Consider the following 23,309-nt stretch of genomic DNA (forward strand, 5'->3'; position numbering starts at 1 on the left):
ATGTTAATTTTATGCTTGTGGTTTACTGTGTCTGAGTTGCAAGTTTTCACTGGGCGTGGCTCATTTGGACGCTTGCCAGTGGATAAAGCCCATCTTGTGTCTGCTTCTCATGAGGCTGTGGGGTTCCTCCCTTCTGCGTCAGAACACCAGGAAAGATAGCGCAGGCAGCTGGGAAAGACAGCTGTACTATCTGAGGGGCCAGGCAAGGCCCAGCAGGCCATGGCCTCGGGGTCCCCTGGGGAGCGGCTCTGCGAGGAGGCCCGGTGCCCAGTGTGCCTGGATTTCCTGCAGAATCCCGTCAGTGTGGACTGCGGCCACAGTTTCTGCCTCAGATGCATCTCCGAGTTCTGCGAGAAGTCCGACAGCGCACAGGGCGGCATCTATGCCTGTCCGCAGTGTCGGGGTCCCTTCAGGCTGGAAAGCTTCCGGCCCAACAGGCAGCTGGCCAGCTTGGTGGACAGCGTGCGGCAGCTGGGGCTGGGCGCGGAGCCTTCGGGGGCACGCTTGTGTGTGAGGCATGGCGAGGAGCTGACCCGTTTCTGCGAGGAGGACCAGGAAGTGCTGTGCTGGGTCTGTGACACCACTCCAGAGCACAGGAGCCACCACACAACATCGCTGCAGGAGGCCGCCAGGTGCTACCAGGTGAGAGGTGTTACCATGTAATGTGGAGGGCTGTGACTCCTGATCTGGAAATGCTGGTCTGTAATGGAAGACACTGACTAGGTCAGAAGTGTGAAAAATCCCTTGCCAGAGACAGAGCCAAAAGATAACCCCTGATCTGAATGAGCAGTGCCCTCCACACCAACCACCCTCCTGGCTCACATTCACCTTTGCTCCATGGAAATACCATCGTTTGGGACTCCTATTCAGGAGCTCAAACATACTGTTATTTTAGACTGCTCTTCTCTGCCATGAAATTCTCCCTGGTCATTTCATTTCATGCTGGTCTTAATTTTCCTGATATAGGTAATCTGAGTTTCACAACTAGAGCTCCCTGGTGTAGGAGGCTATGTTGTCCAATTGCCTCTTAGTTACAAGTGCATAAATGTTCTCGGAAACACTTCCTAATAACTATCATTTGTATAATATTTTGCTTTTGCATAATAGTTATATTAATTAATGCTACTGTTGTTTAGTCACTAGGTTGTGTCCAGCTCTTTGCAACCCCATGGACTGTAGCTGATCAGGCTTCTCTGTCCATGGGACTTCCCAGGCAAGAATACTGGAGTAGGTTGCCATTTCCTTCCCCAGGGGATCTTCTCAAACCAGGGATCAAACCCAAGTCTTGTGCTTAGCAGGAGGATTCTGTACCACTGAGTCACTTAGGAAGCCCATGATAATTAATATTGTCATTTTATATTGGAATATAGTTGATTTACAGTGTTGTGTTCATTTCAGGTATACAGCAAAGTGATTCAGTTATACATATACATGTATCCATTCTTTTTAAAAATCTTTTCCCATATAGGTTATTTCAAAATATTGAGTAGAGTTTTCAGTGCTATAGTAGGTCCTTGTTGATAATCTATTTTATATATAGTTGATAATCTATTTTATATGTATATGTATATAGTAGTATATATATGTTAATCCTAAACTCCTAATTTATTCCTTCCCCTCACCTTTGCCTTTTTTTTTTTCACTTTATTTTTTATTTTATTTTTTTTATTTTTAAACTTTACATATTTGTATTAGTTTTGCCAAATATCAAAATGAATCCGCCACAGGTATACATGTGTTCCCCATCCCGAACCCTCCTCCCTCCTCCCTCCCCATACCATCCCTCTGGGCCGTCCTAGTGCACCAGCCCCAAGCATCCAGCATCGTGCATCGAACCTGGACTGGCAACTCATTTCCTACATGATATTTTACATGTTTCATTGCCATTCTCCCAAATCTTCCCACCCTCTCCCTCTCCCACAGAGTCCATAAGACACCTTTGCCTTTTGATAATTTTAAGTTTGTGTTTGAAGTTTGTGAGTCTATTTCTGTTTTGTAAATACTTTCGTTTGTATCATTTTTTTTTTTAGATTACACATGTAAGCAATGTGTGTGAGTATGTGTGTGCTAAGTCGCTTCAGTCATGTCTTATTCTTTGTGACCCTATGGACTGTAGTCAGCCAGGCTCTTCTGTCCATTGGATTCTCTAGGCAAGAATACTGGATTGCCATGGGTTGCCATGCCTTCTTCCAGGGGATCTTCCCAACCCAGGGATTAAACCTGTGTTTCTTATGTCTCCTGCATGGCAGGCAAATTCTTTAATGCTGACCACCAGGGAAGCCCACATAAGTGATGTTATATGATATTTATTTTTCTCAGTATGACTTACTTTACTTAGTATGATAATCTCTAGGTCCATCCATGTTGCTATAAATTACTTTGTTTCATTCTTTTTAAGCCAGAGTAATTTTACATAGTGGGCTCCCCTGGTGTCTCAGTGATAAAGAACCCACCTGCCAATGCATGAGAAGCAGGCTTCATCCCTGGTTGGAAAGATACCCTGGAGAAGGAAATGGCAACCCACTCCAGTATTCTTGCTTGGGAAATTTCCCAGACAGAGGAGCCTGGTAGTCTACACTCCATTGGGTCACAAAAGAGTCATACACAACTTAGTGACTAAACAACATCAATAACAAAAATATTCATATATATATATATATATATATATATATATATATATATGCCACATCTTCTTTATCCATTCATGTGTCAATGGACATTTAGGCTGTGTCCATGTCTTGAAAGAAAGTGAAAGTGAAGTCACTCAGTTGTGTCCGACTCTTTGCAATCCTATGGACTATAGCTTACCAGACGCTTCTGTCCATGGGGTTTCCTAGGCAAGAATATTCGAGTGGGTTGCCATTTCCTTTTACAGGAGATCTTCATGACCAAGGGATTGAACCCAGGTTTCCCGCATTGTAGGCAGACTCTTTACTGTCTGAGCCACCAGTGAAGACCATGTCTTGGCTACTGTAAATACTGCTGCAATGAATATAAGGGTGCATAAAACCACCTTCATGTTTGAATGTTTGCTATGAATGGTGTCTGGATGGGCACAAGGCTCTGATCCCCTTTAAAGTTGCCAATACATGTTACTATGACGTAGGAATCCAGTGGTTAAGCCGACAGATTCCTCTCTATTCAACACATATTTCTGGACTTATGATACGAGCATCCTCAGTGAAGAGGTGACTAATATTGGAGTACCTGGCTCACAAAAGTGGCATCCATGCAACTCTGTGAAAAAGATTCTTCCTACTGGTGCTCATCAAAAGTTTTTGGACATATTCAGAACATACTTCGGAGAAGGCAATGGCACCCTACTCCAGTACTCTTGCCTGGAAAATCCCATGGATGGAGGAGCCTGGTAGGCTGCAGTCCATGGGGTCGCTAAGAGTCGGACACGACTGAACGACTTCTTTCACTTTTCACTTTAATGCATTGGAGAAGGAAATGGCAACCCATTCCAGTATTCTTGCCTGGAGAATCCCAGGGACGGGGGAGCCTGTTGGGCTGCCGTCTATGGGGTCACACAGAGTCGGACACGACTGAAGTGACTTAGCCGCAGCAGCAGAACACACTTAAATTCCCAATATTTGGAACAGCTGCTTGCACAAAGAGAGTTAAAGTCATCTTTAATCTACTGACCTTACCTGAAGTACTATCACAATGAAAATAAAGTGAAGATATTAATTTTATAAAATAATAATAAATTAATTTAATAAATTATTAATAATATAGAGCCTATACTAATTTTGTATATTTATATCATACATTTTAACTTAGAATAATTAATAATGTAATTATTATTATTATTTTAACTTTGTTTTAAATCAAGGTTGTGATTTATTTTTTCCCTCAAGTACCCTCTGGACCTACCTAGAAATATCTTTTTTAAGTTTTCTTCTTGATTTTGGTTGTCTTCTGCAAAATTCAGGTGCTAACTATTTCTTAACTAGACTTCTAGAGTATATTCCTGCCTTTTTTCTTTAATCCAGAGGGTACCATACAGTGCATGGATAATGTTATATTCTAAGGAAGTTTTCTCTATTTCAGCAGTCCTTCAACTAAATACCAAATAAATACCTTCCAAACTCCTTAGCCTGTCAATCACTTTTAGGACCCTAAGTGCTCTTACTGTAACTCTTGTCTTAAGCATTAATTTTTAGATTCAGCAAAGCTAGCTTAATCACTGTTTCCCCAAACGTGACACAACTTTCAACCTCTTTGCTTTTGCTTACAATTTTTTTTTTGTCTGTTAAGTGTCGGAGTGTTCTAGTCCTTCCAGATTCTAAAAACAATTGCCATTTTCTTCATCTTATTAAATGTCTCGTTGGTTTCTACTGCTATTTTATGTGTTCTACCTTAGAATGTTATCATTAAAAAAAAAAAGAAAAAAAAAAGACTGGTGTGTGGGACTTGTTGAATGACTGTGGGAAGAATTTAATTTTTTGTTTGTTTTAATTTTTTCCTGAGACTTATTGAATGACTTTGGGGAGACTTTTAAAATGTGTATATGTGTCTATCTTTGTGTGTGTTCTCTGTAAATAAAATATATGTGCTTACCTTTAGCAGGAGTCCTAGGGTTGAAAAGAGATTTAGTTTTCCTTAAATTATTTTTCTACCCCTTGTAAGATTTATGACTTTCTGTATTTCTTTTTCATATAATAAATACTAACTTACAAGATTTCTTCTTTAAAATAATAAGAAGTACACTTCTGGTTATAAAGTAATGAATAACTTTAAGAAGTTGAAATATATAGATAAAAGGAATAGCATCACCTTTTCAGCCAAGCATAGAAGATGAGATTTTGTTTATTGAATATATTTTCATTTCATTTTATATATTTATTATAAGAACTTTTATTTTTAAAAATTGGTATCAGGTTACATAAAATATGCTTATTTTAATTTTCATTATAATTGTATTTATTGCCATTAAAAATTCTGAAGCACCTTGTTTTAATTCTATCCAGTGAATAAAATAATTTTTTCCTCACTGCCCTATTTTTAATTGCCCTATTTTGATTATTTACTGTTTTGCTATTTATAATACAATGAACACACTTTTTAGATACATCCTTTATTATATCTGGCATTAACATTTAAAACATATCTATGTTTAACAGTCATTAATATTAATGAGATCGAACATTTTTGTATGCTTTCTACTGCCCGTTATAGCTGATCTTTGTATTTCTTCCTGTGCTTGGTCAGTTTAAGTACTGAATGAGAGTATCCTTAATGGCTGCAGCGTATCTTCCCAAACAGATAAAGCTCCAGGTGGCACAGGAGCTTGTGAGGAAAGAGCTGGAGGAAGCCTCAACTCAGGAGGCCAATGTGGGGAAGAAAACTGTTATTTGGAAGGTAAGAGAATACTGGGGCTTCAGGTGGCTAACCTATCTGAAGGATCCTTATTTGGATCATTAAGTCGTTCTCCCACCATCTCCCTGCTTTGGCGCTTTTGTTCCATTTACCGAGGTACTCAAGAAAAACTGATCTCAGCATCATCCTGGACCATCTCATCCCCTCAGATTATATTTGTACAATTGTGTTCTTTCTAATCTCTGTAATACTATCCCCAATCCAAATTATAAAAAAAGACTTTATTCATCTTGATCTTACTAACTCACTTGATCTTAACTCACTGATCTTCACTCACTGCATCACTTAGAACAGAGTTGTACTGTCACTACTAGTTTAAAAAATATGTATTTGTTGAATGAAATTTTTACTATTTCACAGCATATATATATATATACATACATACATATATATATATATATACATACATACATATATATATATATATATACACACACACACACACATATATGAAATACAGGCTTATAGTCATCATCTTATATATAAAAATAATCTGAATTTTCTTTTCAGTCAATATATTGATATAAATATATGTCTTTCTTCAGTCAATATGTTGATATATTTCTGCCATCATCAGCTCTTTTTTCTTTTACCTATTTATACATACACACACACATACATACGCAAAGTGATTCTGAACCTGGACCAATGTTGCCTTCCAAGAGATATTCTGCAATATCAGTAGATATTTTTGGTTGTCACAACTTGGGTGCCTTACTAGCATCTCATATGTAAAGGCAAGAAATGCTGCTAAATACCCTATAATACAAAGGACAGTCCCCACCCCCCAAAAAAAAAATCACAACAAAAAATCACCTGGTCAAATATCAATAGGATCAATACTGAGAAACTGTATATAGAAATGACATAGGTGTTTATATTTTTATATTATATATTACAATATATATAGACTTTATTTCCAAATACTTCTCTTTCCCCAAGGAACCCTTTTTCTCTGATTATTCTCTATAATTTTGTAATTCTTTCTTTTCTTGAAAATTTTGACTTGTATTCTATCCTCTGGCAGATATTTTCATAAGGGTTTTTGCTATATTTTTCTCCGTGATATCTTATTTTTTCCCATAGTTATGTATATCATATGTAAAGTTAATTAATAATGACATTTATTAATAATTCTTTAAGTTAGTAATCTAAGTCAATTGTTTTTAATCCTGACCTGACCAGAAATTTATGAAATCAGGAACTCTATATCTGAGATCTGATTTCATGCATGTCTTGAACCCTCCACTGATTATTCTTAGAGATGTTTCCAAGAATCTTGTTCTAAGTCAAGTCAACTTGCATCATTTTTACCTTTAAGAATGTATCTATGTGAGCCAAAATGCAACAAGCATAGTTTTAATAAATGAAATTCTAAATTCTGTGGAAACCCTTAGTCCTATATTTATAGGTGTAATTATAGTATTTAAAAGGGTGATGTGAGAGAACAATGAATTGCCACTAAACCCCTTTTCACTATGTCATTCCCCATGTGTGTGTGTGTTAAGTCACCTCAGTCGTACCTCACCCTTTGCAGCCCTATGGACTGTAGCCCACCAGGCTCCTCTGTCCAAGGAATTCTCCAGGCAAGAATACTGGAGTGGGTTGCCATGCCACTCCCCAGGGCATCTTCCCGACCCAGGGATTGAACCCGGGTCTCTTGCACTGCAGGCAGATGCTTTACCATCTGAGCCGCCAGGGGAGGCCCCCGATCCCCACCACGCTCCCCGCCCATACATGAAGGTAGAGGCCAAATACTCTGCCCCAACTGCTGGTGATTTGTTGTACTGTCACTCCAGGAAAAAGTGGAAATGCAGAGGCAACGCTTCAGGTGGGAGTTTGAAAAGTATCGTGGCTTCCTGGCCCTGGAGGAGCAACTGCAGCTTAGAAGACTGGAGGAGGAGGAGCGAGCCACGCTGCAGAAGCTTCGGGAAAGCAAAAACCGGCTGGTTCAGCAGAGCAGGGCCCTGAAGGAGCTGGCAGAGGAGTTGGAGGAGAGGTGCCAGCGACCAGCCCTGGGTCTGCTGGAGGTGAGGCTGGGTGCCTGGGAGAAGAAGGATGGGCACACCTGAGACCAAGGGGACAGATGGCAGCTTTCAGAGATAACTCCTTAAGCAGTTTTGCTCTTTAGGACAGGATCACCCTAGAATTTCCTTGGAAAGCATGTTATTAAAAATCCTCAATCCTAACATCAGAATCTGAAGGGAGCCTAGAGAATCATACATAATAGTTTATACTAAAGACAAAACCTTAAATATTTTCAAAACTAAAATTAATTTAATGATTTACATATGATTAAACAGAAAACAGACTATCTATACTATGTTGCCTAGAAAGCATTTTATAAAAAATCTCATAATGGGCCAACGATGATATTGCTGTATCTCAGTCATGGCTAATCCAAAAAGTCTTGTTAACCCATTTTAATGTCAATGGTCAAACATATGAGTAATATCTAAAATTTTTCACTTTGAAATTGGCATATTAATTTTCAAAGCAAATGCTAATGTTCTAGCCCATAGTGCATGCCCATTCCAGGCATTGTGAGGAGGGATTAATTTGGCTCCATACAGCTTGCCCACAGTATAATTGAGATTATAGAGAAGACAGACAAATAAATAATAATCCTCCTTAAAGGCATTAAATCCCGTGAATTGAGAAAGTCATCATTGTTGGTGGATGCTTGCTCTCATGCTAGAACTTACTTGCAATAGAAATTTTCTGGGCACGCTTCATTGTGTTTCAATCCCAATGACTCATTTAAGAATGTCTGAAATAAGTAATTTCTATCTTCATATAAGTTCTGTGATTAAACAGCACTGGTCACAGAGTAGGGGGGGTCATTAAATAAAAGCATTTGCATAGCTTTTATATTAAATATGTCCCATTTTCTTCAATATATTTATGCATCAGTAAAATGTTGTTGTTGTTATTGTTTTTATTATTATTGCTATGCCTACTTAGACTAAGCAAACTGTCCCAAAGGAATAAATTTTCAAAATTTTAAACAATAAATAAACACAAGAACTTTGGCATTTTCAACAATATTCATTGTCACATCTTACTGTATCTTAAAATACTGCATATTTGAAATTATCATTTATTAGCACTGAATAAATGTTAGAATGTCTTATAACACAAATCTTGAAGTTTGAAGTGAAGTCGCTCAGTTGTGTCCAACTCTTTGCAACTCCATGGACTGTAGCCTACTACGCTCCTCTGTCCATGGGATTTTCCAGGCAAGACTACTGGAGTGGGTCACCATTTCCTTCTCCAGAGGATCTCCCTGACCCAGGGATCGAACCCAGGTCTCCTGCACTGTAGGCAGATGCTTCACCATCTGATCCACCAGGGAAGTCCTTAGGGAGACTATTCCTCAAATAATGTGCTTTCATTTTTATACTCATTTCTCCCTTTCTTCCTCAGTACCAGGAAACAACATCTCACCCTTAATGGACCAAAATAAGACCTGTTGTTCTGATGAAATATAAAGCTAATCATTTCCCTGTTTTTATGTCCTGTTAAAATTAATCTGACTGGTGGTCATTTTTTACAGGGATAAGGGAAATACAGTGTAGGTGATTTGTTTAATAATCTACTTTGACATAGACTGTTGCTGAATTTTAATGACTTCTGTTTTTTCTACTTAGATAACTTAGACAAAGTATGTTGGTTCAGAGAATAAGGAAGTTAGGTTTTTCTTACAAGGACACTGAGATTATCATTTTATGTCTATACATTTCACTATTTCCCAAATAAATTCTGCAGATATTTAGAATCTATTTTTACCTTAATTCTGTTCACAGAAAATAACTCTTCATAAAAACATCCAATTATCAGAATTATCAATTCAGAAAATAGTTAAACCAATAGATATTATAGGAATTAACCTAAAGTTTGTGTGGTCTGATTTTGTTTTAATAGAGGCAAACTGATTATATTATTTTAAATTCATGAGAAAACTCAATAACAGTCTGTTTTAGATTTTTTAAAGAGGGAGTCATATCTCTTATAGTTTTACATCAATAGTTAATGATTTTCAATAATTCCTAAAGAGATATTCCTGGTGTGTCCCCAGTCTGTCAAAAGCAGTTCAGAGGTCTAACTCACACCTGCTTGTGTTTCTCTTTCATTTTCAGGGTGTGGGAGGAGCCTTGAGCCGGTATGTTTACTTTCCGAATCAGAGACTGGTTTGGGAGAGGCTGGGGAGGTTGGTGGATAACCCTAATGAAAACTGCAGGTTTTGTGCTCTTCTCAGAAGTAAAAATGTCACACGCCTGGAACCCGAGTCCATCGTTATGGAGCTGAAGACAATGTGTCGCATCCCTGGCATGAGGGAAATGTTGAGAAAGTTCCAAGGTAGGCTGCATTTTAGACCTTGAGGAACTATGACTCCTGGAATTTGGCTGTTATTGCATGTTACTATACCAGTCAGGCTACAGTAACAAAGACAACCCAAAATTTAGTGGCTAAAATCAGCAAAGTTTTATTTTGAGATCATGTTATTGGTTGATTACTGGATTGTGGAGGCTTTAATTTCACATAATCTCACTCCATGCAGACAGAGCCCCACCTCCTTCCTGTTGCTGATAGGCACAGAACTGAGCAAAGTCATGGTGAATCATGCACCACCCGAAGGGACACATATAGCTTTCCTCAAGATATTATTGATGAAAGTGAGTCACGTGGTCATGTCAAACTGCAAGGGGGGAAGGGAGAGAGCAGTATGCTCAGATTTTTTTTTTTAAAGAGTATTGGGATATTTGTGAATAGTCCTGAAGAATATCAGAGTAACTGACACCCATGTAAGCTACATTTGGTTGGAGTAGTGGGTTTGAAAATGATATTATCTGTGACATAAGCAATATTAGTTCCAATCTATGTCTATGTCCTTTTTTATAAAATGCTAAAAACTTGTATTGTTTGGAGGACAAATGAAACATATCTGAAAACAAAGAAAAAAATCTTCAGTATATGAAAGCATTGCAGTGTATCAGATAATATAAAGTTTAGATTCTTTTGTTATCTGGCAGTTTGATGAATTTCTTAAATTAGATAATCAATAAAGCCAAAAACATTCAGTTAATTATATTTAAGAGGGAATAACTGTAGTGTTATAATTAGTTTGTTGGGTCTTAGTATTTTGTTTTTTAAAACAATATAGATTCAATGTTTTTAATTTTTTTATATTCAATTTATGCCAAATAATGAAAATAGACTATGACTTAATAGTGGGTTTATTACTTAGAAGGAAACTGCCGTCTGTGGGGTCGCACAGAGTCAGACACGACTGATGCCACTTAGCAGCAGCAGCAGCTTTGTTCCATGATAAGAAAACCCATTTTATTAATCCTGTTCAATGATTAATCCATGATCTTACAGGCAGATTGATATTCCCCGATAGCTCAGTTGGTAAAGAATCTGCCTACAATGCAGGAGTCCCTGGTTCAATTCCTGGGTCGGGAAGATCTACTGGAGAAGGGATAGGCTACCCTTTCCAGTATTCTTGGGCTTCCCTTGTGGTTCAGCTGGTAAAGACTCTGCCTGCAATGTGGGAGACCTGGGTTCAATCCCTGGGTTGGGAAGATCCCCTGGAGAAGGGAAAGGCTACCCACTCCAGTATTCTGGCCTAGAGAATCCCAAAGAATTAGACACGACTGAGCAACTTTCACTTAACTGTATGAAATGTTGCAAGTTATTACACTCTCATAATCAGTGTCTTTATATTCCCATTTACGTTTATTGAATTAATTAACTGGTCAATTCCAAAAATATTGTGTATTTTATGCCAGTTACTCTTCTAAGCGTTAGAATATAAAAGTGAACAATAACATCAAAGATGTTACAAATATGGAGCATCATGTTGTAAATTTTTGCTTAAATTATGGAAAGTACACAAAATGTGAGAAAATGAAACAGAATATTGAAAAAATAAATAAATAAGTGTGGCCAGAAGTTCTTGAGTTAGCACATCTAATCTGGAATTTTTGATGATCAAGGAAGACTTCATTCATAGGGGAAAACACAGCAAATATGGAAGATGCATTCCAGGAGCTATGAGGAAGTCTGTGTGGCTATTGTGGAGTGAGTGACAGGAGAACTGTAGAGGTCAAGCAAAGTCCAGGTAGCACAGGACCCAACAAGAAGGCCACTATGCTGCTGCTGCTGCTAAGTCGCTTCAGTCGTGTCTGACTCTTTGCGACCCCAGAGACGGCAGCCCACCAGGCTTCCCCGTCCCTGGGATTCTCCAGGCGAGAACACTGGAGTAGGTTGCCATTTCCTTCTCCAATGCATGAAAGTGAAAAGTGAAAGTGAAGTTGCTCAGTTGTGTCCGACTCTTCACGACCCCATGGACTGCAGCCCACCAGGCTCCTCCGTCCACAGGATTTTCCAGGCAAGAGTACTGGAGTGGGGTGCCATTGCTATGAGCAGAAGTGAAATAGGGCATCAGTTATAAATGGAGGAATAGCATTATTGGACTAATGTTTATGAAGATCACTCTGCGTGGTTTATTGAGAATAAATTACAGAGGGGCAAGGCTTGATGTGGAAAAGCTGTTAGGAGCCTTTGTAATAACTCAATTAGAGACTATTTTCTATTGGACTAGGGAAGTCGTACTGGAGGTACAGAGAAATAGACAAGATCTTGCTATATTGATATTTTGAAAGCAGAACTGGGAAGATTTGCTGTTGGATTAGATATGAGGTGTCAGAAAGGGAGAAAAGTTGTGAATAATTCCAAAGTTAAAATCTCCTGAATTGGCATAATTAAATTATTGTTTACATTGACAGGTAAAGCTGTAGGCAAGGTAGAAAAAAGGACTTGGGTTTTAGACACATCAATGTTGTGATGGATATTAAATATCCAAATGCTGATATTGGGTAGGCAGATGAATTTACATATATGGAGTTCCAGGAGAAAAGTCTAGGCTAAAAGTATTTGGGATTAGTAAAGCATATGAATGGAATTTAATGAAAGTAATATACCTGCCAGCCCAAGAACACATCAAAAGTGATCTGAGAGAGAGGCAAGAGGTCCCAATCATTAGACCATTGGTTTCTCCAATAGCAGTGATGGAGGAGGAGAAGAGAAAACAGCAGAGGAGACCAAGAAGGGGTGATCAGCAGAAAGGGAGTAAAGAGTGATGACTGGTGTCTTTGGGAAAGAGAAATGTTTTCTAGGACAAAAGGATTCTCAAAAGTGTTAAGTGCTATAGAAAAGTCATTTAAGGTGAACTTTAAGGACTGATCATTCATGGGGCACTGGGAAGAAGGTGAAGTTTGGTTAGGATATTATTCTATTTGATGATAGTTTAAGAAATTTTAAGAGTTTAAGAAGAGTTGGGAGAAGAATTAGAAATAGATGTATTCACAACCTTTTCACAGATCTATTTTCTTGAAGTGGGAATGATATATGAAGACATGACATCTGTTAAATAATTCTACCACAACATCATGGAGACCCACTTTCAGTTCCTGTTATTTATGACCTCTAGAGTTTGGAGGAGAAGGCAATGGCACCCCACTCCAGTACTCTTGCCTGGAAAATCCCATGGACGGAGGAGCCTGAAAGGCTGCAGTCCATGGGGTTGCTGAGGGTCAGACACAACTGAGCGACTTCATTTTCACTTTTCACTTTCATACATTGGAGAAGGGAATGGCAACCCAATCCAGTGTTCTTGCCTGGAGAATCCTAGGGACTGGGGAGCCTGGTGGGCTGCTGTCTGTGGGGTCGCACAGAGTCAGACACGACTGAAATGACTTAGCAGTAGCAGAGTTTGGGAAAATCATGTGATCCCTAGGGCTCATTCTGCTTATCTATAATGTGAGAAAGATAATATCAATCTTGAGGCTGGTTCCATGTGATAGCATAGATGATATGGCCACTTAGGTTTGAGTAGAAATAAAAGATAACTAGAAGTGGTTTGAGACAAATAACGGAATCATCATATTAATATTTGTTATTATATTAAAAATTAAAACATGATTAATTATGAAATTTGTTTTTGCTTTTAAATTAATGAAATCAAATTTACTAGTTTTGAGTGTTGACCAAAAAAAACAGACATGAATATTTTACATCCTTCTTGTTTCACTGAGGTCATTTTCATTAGTAGATGTATTTTTAAATTATATGTACAAATAAAATGTCATATCAATATACTGAGACTTCACAGTATAGGTATTAATAGTAGTTTTCATTAATTTTCTTTGCTGCATAGCAAATTACCACACACTTAGCTACTTAAAATCACATCCATTTGCTTCCATTCTTCAGATCTGATAATCACATGGGATCAGCTAGTTTCTCTGCTTAAGATTTTATTAGATTAAAATCAAGGTGTTGACCAGACTGGACATCTCTAAGGGGTCTAGGGAAAGGTCCACTTGCAAGCTTATTCAGTCTGATGATGTAAAGCAATTCCTTGCAGTTGGAGGACTGACATCCCCATCTCCTTGTTGATTATCAGTTGGAGGTTCTTCACCTTTCTCCTCCAGTGTGGCCCACTCCATCTTCAAAGGGAGCAATGACATATCAAATGCAAATCTCCCTGATTTTTCCTTCTACCACCAGACCAATAAACAAAGAACTGTATCTGATTTTAAAGGGTGATTAGATTAGAACCCACTCATATAATCTCCCAGTTGTCACATAACAGAATCATGAGATAACCACCTGGGTCTAAAGGTCATGAAGTTCCTCTTAGAATTCTTCCTACCATAGTAACATAGCTTTTAAAGTGGTGTGTTTTAGATCAATGTAATTTTTCTATAGGCTTTGGAAAGAAAAAAAATCCCAAGGGAGTTATAAATTGTATTTTAAATGCAGATATTCCAAAGAGTACCCAAGTGCTGTGGATAGAGATAAAAGGAATCTAAATGGTTATGAACTTGGTTTGTCTTATCATCAATGGTTATGGTTTAATTGGGGCAGTAATTAGTCCTGGATCATGCAGACATAACAGAGGAATATACTCAAACTCAAGAAAGCATCTGCAAGATGAAATACTTATTTTTTTATCTCCATGAGTTATTAGAGGGAGAGTAAAGAATGGTGTGACAGTCATTAATATCATGGGTTCTTAAGTTTTCACGAGTCTTTTCTGTTCTTTTACATGTTCCACAAAATTGTTTCCACAGTTGACATAAAATTGGATCCTGCAACCGCACATCCTAGCCTCCTCTTGACTGCTGATCTGCGCAGTGTGCAGGATGGAGAACTGTGGAGGGATGTCCCCAACAACCCTGAGCGATTTGACACATGGCCCTGTATCCTGGGTTTGCAGAACTTCTCATCAGGGAGGCATTACTGGGAAGTCATGGTGGGAGAAAGAGCAGAATGGGGCTTAGGTGTCTGTCAAGACACAGTGTCAAGAAAGGGGGAAATCACACCATCCCCTGAGAATGGGGTCTGGGCCATGTGGCTTCTGAAGGGAAGTGAGTACATGGTCCTTGCCTCTCCATCAGTTCCTCTCCTCCACCTGGAACGGCCTCGCTGCATTGGGATTTTCTTGGACTATGAAGCAGGGGAAATCTCCTTTTACAACATCACGAATGGGTCTTTTATCTACACGTTCAACCACCTGTTCTCTGGTTTTCTTCGACCTTATTTTTTCATCTGTGACACAACGCCTCTTATCTTACCACCTATGACAGAAGTGGAATTAGAAAATTGGACATCCAGGGGTCATTCTGACTCTGCCTCTGATATCAGAGATGATTCTTCCTAAGATTGTGTTGCTGAGATACACCCCAAGCCTAGCAAAGTCTTCTGCAATAGAATGGAGCCTATAGTATATACATATGTGAAGGCTCAACAGATGTCCCCATTTAGGTCAGCTGTTTACTCCTTGTCACTATGGAAATTTTCCCATAGGAACAAAAGGGAAAGTATGTTATATGTGTTTGAATAAAGATTGTATAATAATTTTAGAAATGGAGCAGTCTTATCACTGTTTTCCCAAATGGCTCCACATACTTTTTTGATGAGATTTTCTTCAAATGAATGGACTTTGTATTAAACAAAGATATCTATACGTTTATTTTAATTTCTCATTCCTTTTAATATCTCTTCATTCCAAGTCTTCCACATATTAAGAATTAGAAATAGAAATTCTTAAATTGGTTCAAAACAGTCCAATATTGTTCTAACGTCAGATCCCTAATTGTTTCATCTTTTCTTTCTCTCTCTCCTCTTTTTCTCACTCTGGGCCCTGCCTCTTTCTGTCTCTGTCTCCCTCTCTTTTTTCTTTATTGCTTCTATGTTTTTTTTTGCTTTATATCTCATCATTTAACCTCCATTTCCTTCTAGATTAATATATTCAGAACCATCCCTTTATCTATTCATGATTCCTATGACTATTTAATTATTCTTTAAATCCTCTTTATTCAGGGGTCAATTTCTGAGAGTGATGCAGTTCATTCCTCTGATTATATCACTGAGTCCAATGCCATACCTCTGACAAGAACATTTTCCTTTTTCTTTGGATATATTTTTGATTGCAATATAATTGGTTTATAATATAAACCAATGTTAGTTTCAGGTATTCAGCATGGATACTTTTTTATTTTTGAGCAGAAATTTCTCAGAATTATGATTCAACTAGTTATTTGACCTAGTCATTTTCTAGTTGTAAAACTTCAATTATTTCTTTTTCTCTCAGACTCATTTACTTAGTATGATTTTTATAATGTGGGACAATGATATTGACCTTACAATATTTTGGGAAATAATTGAGTTTGTGATTTATAGGATTGCTTTAAATTCAACTTTGCCTCTTAAATACAATATGAAAATGACCATAATGATGAAATGATAATAATATTTGACTTATTTTTAGTGTATATTCTATATATTCCAAACAAAATTCTTAAAAATTATTGAAAGTTAACTATGCTTCCATCTTCTATATATATATATTTGATGAATACTTGCTAACCAAATGCTTAAATGCTAAATGTTGAAATGTTAAATAATTATTCATTAATAGAAACTTTAGATGACATTACCTAACAAGACTTTTTGATTTTTAAGGAGCTTTTCTCTTCCAGAGAAGTTTCTTTGACTAAAATCTTTCACATACTTTACAATAACATTAATGATATGGCTTTCTTTCTATAAACATATTTCTTTTCAGACATTTTTACATTTGGAGGAGCATTTATGGATTATAATAATTTTAGCAATGGGGAAATGTCATCAAACTGTATTTCCAGATGGCTTTACATATTCTAATGATGGGGCCTTGTATTAAACAACGATTTCATATTCGATACGTTTATGTTTGATCACGAGCAAACTATTCCTCTGTCTCTTTTAGAAATAGAGGTAATAATAACGTACCTTACATCCCTCTTGTTGATATTTTACATACAATGCACACCCTAGGCCTTTTCCACTCATGATCTAAGTAGAAAGCTGGGTCTCAGTTCACACTTTCCCATCATCAGGGCTTAAATGGGGCCTGGAAACTTACTATAACTCCTGAGTGTTCATGTCACTATAGGGTCTATAGTGGCATAGCATCTATGACAGGAGCTTGTGACATAGAACAAACACTCAGGACAGTAGAGCCCCTTTCCCAAAAGGATCAAGAGGGACAGGGTCACTGGTCTAAGATCATGTCACCCCTGGGGGCTCCACCCATTCACCAGGACAAGGAAGCCTCATGACCTCAGGCCTGCTACCCTCTTCAAGGGGTGAAAAGGGAATCTCAAGAATGCCTCCTCCCCAGGAAGCTAACATCCCAGTGTCTACTGTCTCTTTTTAACCCTATTATCTCATTGTGCATCCTCTTATGATTTATGTCAGTTACTAAGCCAACTTAAATCTTTCTTCATCCCTTGTATTCCACGTTTCACAAAGCTTTGTGCATCTCCTATTATAACCCCTATTTTTTGCCTTCCCAATTCCATACACACGCACACACTCAAACACAATACACAGAGGCTTTTCCAGTGGATGACAACTCCATTTTTTCAATTACTCAGGCCAACAATCTGGTTAACTCCTTTCTTGATTTTACTTTCTCATACTAGTCTATCAGTAAACTCTGTTGGCTCTACCTTCAGAACGTATCTAGAGTTCAGCCAGCTCTAACCACTCTACTGTTGTAACCATGGTCTGAACATCCATTCTCTCCCTCTGAGTTATTAGGTTCCTAATAGCAATCCTAGCTGTACTTTGGCCCCTCCATGTCCCTTTTCAATGCAGCAGCCAGGCTGATCCTTTTAGCACCAAGATTGTAGTACCATTGCTATTACCTTCTATTCATCTTAGAGTTAAAGCCAAAATCTTTATAACAAACCCTCAGACCCTAGAAGATCTGAGCACAAGTTTCTCCTCTGACTTCCTCCCCTTACTTCCCTTTTTATTCTTCTCCATCTATCCTGGCATCCTGGCTGGGTTTACACCAGACCAGGCACTTGCTACCATCGAGCCTTTCTCCCAACTGTGCCTTCCACCTGCAATTTCCTTTTCCCTGATGTTTAATTCATTTGCTTTCTTTCCTTAGTTCATGTTAGTGTTAGTCGCTCAGTCATGTCCATCTCTTAGTGACCCCATGAACTGAAACCTGCCAAGACTCCTGTGACTATGGAATTCTCTAGGCAAGAATACTGGAGTAAGTAGCCATTCCATTCTCCAGGAAAGAGAAGGGATAGAACCTGACCCAGGGCTAGAACCCATGTCGTCTGCATTGCAGGCATATTCTTTACTGCCTGAATCACAAGGGCATGCTCAAATCCTGCTTTTTAGTGAGAACCATACAACCTGACCTATCCCAGAGCTCACCCAGAGTTCACCCTCCAACTTCCCTTTGTTGGGTGCAATGGAGGCACTTTTCTTCAATATACTACTTATTGGCTTCTAATATATTATATTGTCCTATTTATTAAATATTTATTTATTTACTTGCTTTTGCCTTTTCTGGATAGATTGTAAGCATCCTGAGGAGAGGGATCACTGTCTATTGATAATGATATGTCTGACGTATCTCAAACAACTCACTGGTTTTTATGTGGTTATAACTCAATGCACATTTGTTCAATAAATAAATGATTAACTTTCGTTAGGCAGAATTAAGTGATGGATCTGAAAATATTTTATGAAATATAATATAATGGTATTATTATTATTACTAATTTATAACTAGAGAAGCACCGATCAATAAAGCTTAATGTCAAGTGTTAAAAGAGTAAACCAATTTTTAAGTGTAGAAGAAATTTGAATAAATTTGTAGAGATACTGGTTCCAGTGACATGATGAATTGCTATGCCCAGGTTCCATTGAGCCACTTGTAGCTTTGATTCCCTATGACAATACAGTGACAACTTTAACTCATTCATTGCCTTGTATGCATTCCATATGCAAATTTTCATACTAAGAATGTGGGGAGCATTATATAAGTTATATGGAATAAAAATTTTGTAGAAACCAACTTTTCCATGCTTTGTGAACTCCTTTTTGTTTTAACTGCACTATAGAGCCACCTTCTCTCCCTCCAGTACTCTCCCCACTGTCACTTCCCTTCAACCATCTATCTCTAGTTATCTGCTGGACTTTTTTTTAGCCCAAATCATTATAAAAAATGACTAAAATCATAAGGAATGATTACAAAGTCAATCTCAAACATTAGGTTCTAGCTTTTCTGAAGCTATAACTCTCCAGAGTTATGTTTATAGTTTATCAAAAGACTAGATGATTCATTCAAACAACTAATTTGATCATTTTCCCCATGTCCCACTCCTGTGAGTGGTTTGTCTTGTGAATTAACTAGTTAGCTAATATTCTAGCATGTTGAGAAGGCGCTGAATGAAGGGAACTAGTGTGGGGCTGATTGGGAACAGGAAGTGGAAAAGTTTCATCCTCAGGCAGAAGGAACTGAGCTAATTTACAGTGGTGATGTTGAGGCTTATTGTCCCAAAGGGCAGATAAATTGGGAACACTGGGATTTATTAAATCTGTCTGCTCTCCAAGAATTGACTCCTCAATGTACATTTTGTGTGTGCTTCTGGGGTCTTCTGCAAATTTACCTTTTTTATTATAAGAGGGAAGGATGGAAGTGATCTGTATCTATATAAAATACATATTCTACAAACCTATAAGTTCCACACATTTTCCTATGTTGAATATTTCACTCTTTACTCTGTGGCTCTGTAGCTATGTCTTCTCAAAGGATCCCAGATTATTATTTTGCTAAATCCCCTAACCAATTGATTCAAACTAGCCTGGTTTTCTCTGATACTGCCTGATTGTTTTCAGGGACTCAATTGCTGTTCATTTATTGACTTTTATTATTTATATTTTGAAAAAAATTTAGCCTTGGGGTGTAACATCACTTAAATAAGAACATTAAAAGCACAGTCATATATACACAGTCTAATAAATCAAGAGTTCCTGATAATTGCTTAATTTTACCCTAGTTACTTTCTGAAACTAAAGTATAAATCCACTATGCTGACATCTTCGCTTCAAATCCTAAGTAAATAAATAAAATCAGTTGCCCTACTGGTTCCTTAAATTAATAATAAAGTTCTAAATTAACCATTGCACCTATCCAATTTTTCAGCTGTCTAGGTCAATGAGTCCTTTCTTTTTCATGAAAAAAAATTCTTAGAAAAAAAAATGACAAAATACTTTTGCAGTATTATCAATAGAACTAAGGGAAAAAAATTATTCTTCCAAGTAGGATGGGACTGATTATACCTTGGCTAATTTTTAGATACATGATAATTCTCAGGAACAGAGAAAGGAAGCAAATATTCCGTCTATATTTATGGAAGAAAAACTGAGTCTCCAATTTTACTTACGTAAAGTAATAAGTCCTTTTCATATCAAGGAACAAATTTTCATAGTCCTCATTTTCTGTCTGGACCCTATGGGAGATTATAGAGTTTGATGTGATATATACCTACATCACACCTCAGTGTATGTACTAATGACCCCTGTGGGTTCAGAAATTTCCCTAGAGGTTGGGGCTGTTGAGAAAACCAGACCACTGGTCCATCTCCAGTCTTTCTCAGGAGAACTGCATCTTACTGTCATCACCATAAACTCCTCTACACAAATATTGTGGTCCACTTCACTTATAGAGGAATGGGCCAACCCAAGAGAAGTGCCTTTATTTCCTCCCACATCTGGAATTGCACTATGGCTATGGTCCTATGTGCACACAGGCGGGAATAAGACAACTCACAATCCTCCTATAATAAGATCCACACATTTTGACTTTTGACTTTTAATGATACCTGGTAGCCTACGAGTAAAAATGGTGAGTAGACTTCTGGATTTCGGAACTGTGATATTATAATTTGTAAGTTTTATGCATTCCTGACTTACAGCTCCCTAAACCTTGGAATTTCCTAAGTGTTGATAATAAATATGTCTTTTGTTATGTTAGTGAGGTGACTCTGGAAAGTACTTTAAGGATGGGGACAGTTATGGTTGGAATTTTCAGCCCCACCCCTTGACCTCTGGGGAGAGCAGAAGGGCTAGAGGTTGAATCAATATTCAGTGGCCAATATTGTAATCAATCAATGATATTTCATGAAACCTCCATTAAAGCCCAAAAAGACAGGGTTGGGAGAACTTCCTGGTCGGTGAACATGTGGAGATAAAGGGAGAATGCCCTTCCAACATGCCTTGCCCTCTACATCTCTTTCATCTGGCTGTTTCTGAGTTATATCCTTTTCAAAATATACTAATGATCTAGTAAGTATAATGTTTTTCTGTGTTCTATGAGTCATTCTAACAAATTCATCTAACCTGAGGAGGGTGTCATGGGAATCTCTGATCTAGAGCCATTTGCTCAGAAGCACAGGTAACAACCTGGACTTGTGGCTGGGATCTGAAGTCCAAGGAGGGGATTGATGGAACCTTCAATCTGTAGCCAGTTGGTCAGAAGCACAGGTAATAGTTTGGGCTTGCAACTGGCTTCTGAAATGGTTAGGCAGTGGGAGAAGTCTTGTAAGACTGAACATTTAACCTGTAAAATCTGATACTTTCTCTGGGTAGTATCAGAATTGAGTTGAATTCTCAGACACTCTGCTGGTGTCCAAGGTTTGTTGATGTAGGGATCCCCCTATCTACCACGTTGGAAACTAAGTCTCAGAATATCCAACAAAGGAGTTCTGCTCATCAGTCTGCACCCTTTTGTTGGTTTGTTAAATAAATTAAAAAAGAAAAAAACACATGAAACATATCAAAGAAATAGAAAAAAGAAAATGATAAACATCCTCCTTGCTCTTGGAAAATGTATGGATTATGACTAACATTTGTTGTTCAGTCGCTCAGTCATGTCCAACTCTTTGTGACCCCATGCCAAGACACAAATCTACAGACAAATACATATATAAAGCTCTTATTTTTTAGTCATAAGAAAGCAATAACTTTACCAATGCAAAACAATTTTTAAAGTATAATATATAAAAGTAGTGAGGGACAAAATATGAATAAATGCAGCATAAAAGTTCACTTTTTGTACTAGGGCTAGAGTTTGTTATCTGTCAGGCAAACATTAGAAAGTAAGAGCTAAGATATGTGTTTCATTAAAAAAGAATAGCATTGAAAAGATATTATAGCCTCATGGGAGGAGATGGAGAAATGCCAGCTCTTGACTGGGAAGATCTAGGCCTGCTGTCCACTCTGAAATCATCAATCCCATTTTCTTTCATATGCCAGTATAGCTACTGGCATATGAAATTTGTGTGAGTTTGAGATTATTGAATCTGCAAGGTTAGACATGCTTTGGAAATAAACTAAAATTTTTAATTGTATGACTTCTTGCTCTGTAGGAGCTGAAAAAAAAAAATATATATTTTTTGCTTTGTTGTTTAATTCTGTGCATTTCTGAGGTAGAACGGTGCATTTGGGGACCATAGTGTTCACATGCTGACCAGCACCTACAAGGAAAATAGATTTTACCTCTAGGTACAGTGTCAACACACACTCTCCTAAATGCTCAATTTAAAACACGTTTTAAAAATCAATAGTCTTCAAGCAGGTGATCTGTTCTGCTATCTCAAACTTCATGAAAAATCATATCTGAAAAACTGTGAGTTGTCAATAATTGGATTCATTTCCTGACCTTTCTATGAGTCATCACCCACGTGGGTAGGAAGAGCTTTGATCTCTCCAGTTTAGCACTTGTTACTGCTTTTTTTTTTTTTTTTTTTTTAACCATTGAGCAATGAAGAGGAAGTGTTTCTCCAAGATAGGGAAGACTTGAACTACAATAGTAAGCAATGAATTGTTTATTCTTTGATCTCCCAAGCTGTGCCCATGTATATAAAATGAAAGATAACTAGGTTATTGCCCATTCTCTCCCCTCACCAAGACAGTGGTGACAAATCCACATGACATACAATAAAATTCATTGTGTGCAAAACACAAGTGCATGATTGCATTAAATATGAAGATATTCATGGTGGCTGTAAAAGGTTCTTACGAAGTATAAACCACCGGTGGAGATGTGAGAAGGTAGGGGAGGCTGTTAACCCTGAACCAGTATGTTAAGAAGGACCTCAAACAGAGAAAGGAAAACTTATTATATTCCTTCCAAAGTTTGAATATAAGGGGAGAAATTAGTTCCTTCCCAGAGCTGCTTAGAAAGTGAAGGTACTCTGGATCCCATCTGAGAGGTGGGTTTCTTCCAGGTAGAAAGGTGTGTGACAGCAACAAGGCTTGTGGACGCTGTCTCAGGTCCCCAATGCTTAGGACAAGTGTTCCACTTGAACAGGAGAAAAGGCACAGCTTCTTGATTGAAAACTAGCAAGAGCACTCTCTTTCAGTTTTCTTTAATTTTCCTGTGAAGAAGCCATTCTTGAAGCCAGCATCAAAGTTGTAAAAGCAATTCAAGAGATTGGATTTCCAGTTCTCTTGAAAACCACTCTTGCCTTGTCATTGCATTTGGCTCATCTTCAGCT

General features: G+C 37.9%; 1 protein-coding gene across 2 annotated transcripts; it reads left to right on the forward strand.

Annotated features, from left to right (window-relative positions):
• Window positions 1–18,823, forward strand: TRIM58 (tripartite motif containing 58). 2 transcript variants are annotated; one of them, XM_019964801.2, is made up of 6 exons: window positions 1–642; window positions 5,272–5,367; window positions 7,185–7,415; window positions 9,525–9,547; window positions 9,626–9,744; window positions 14,526–18,823. In XM_019964801.2, exons 1-6 carry the CDS (start codon window positions 220–222, stop codon window positions 15,113–15,115), a joined length of 1,482 nt encoding a protein of 493 aa, XP_019820360.2. In that variant the 5' UTR covers window positions 1–219; the 3' UTR covers window positions 15,116–18,823. The 2 variants fall into 2 exon arrangements, with proteins under 2 accessions (XP_019820360.2, XP_019820361.2); XM_019964802.2 differs by having other exon boundaries at window positions 2–642; window positions 9,644–9,744.
• Window positions 18,824–23,309: the final 4,486 nt, after the last annotated feature.

This window comes from Bos indicus, chromosome 7 (genome assembly GCF_029378745.1).
Source record: "Bos indicus isolate NIAB-ARS_2022 breed Sahiwal x Tharparkar chromosome 7, NIAB-ARS_B.indTharparkar_mat_pri_1.0, whole genome shotgun sequence".
NCBI classification, from domain to species: Eukaryota; Metazoa; Chordata; class Mammalia; order Artiodactyla; family Bovidae; genus Bos; species Bos indicus.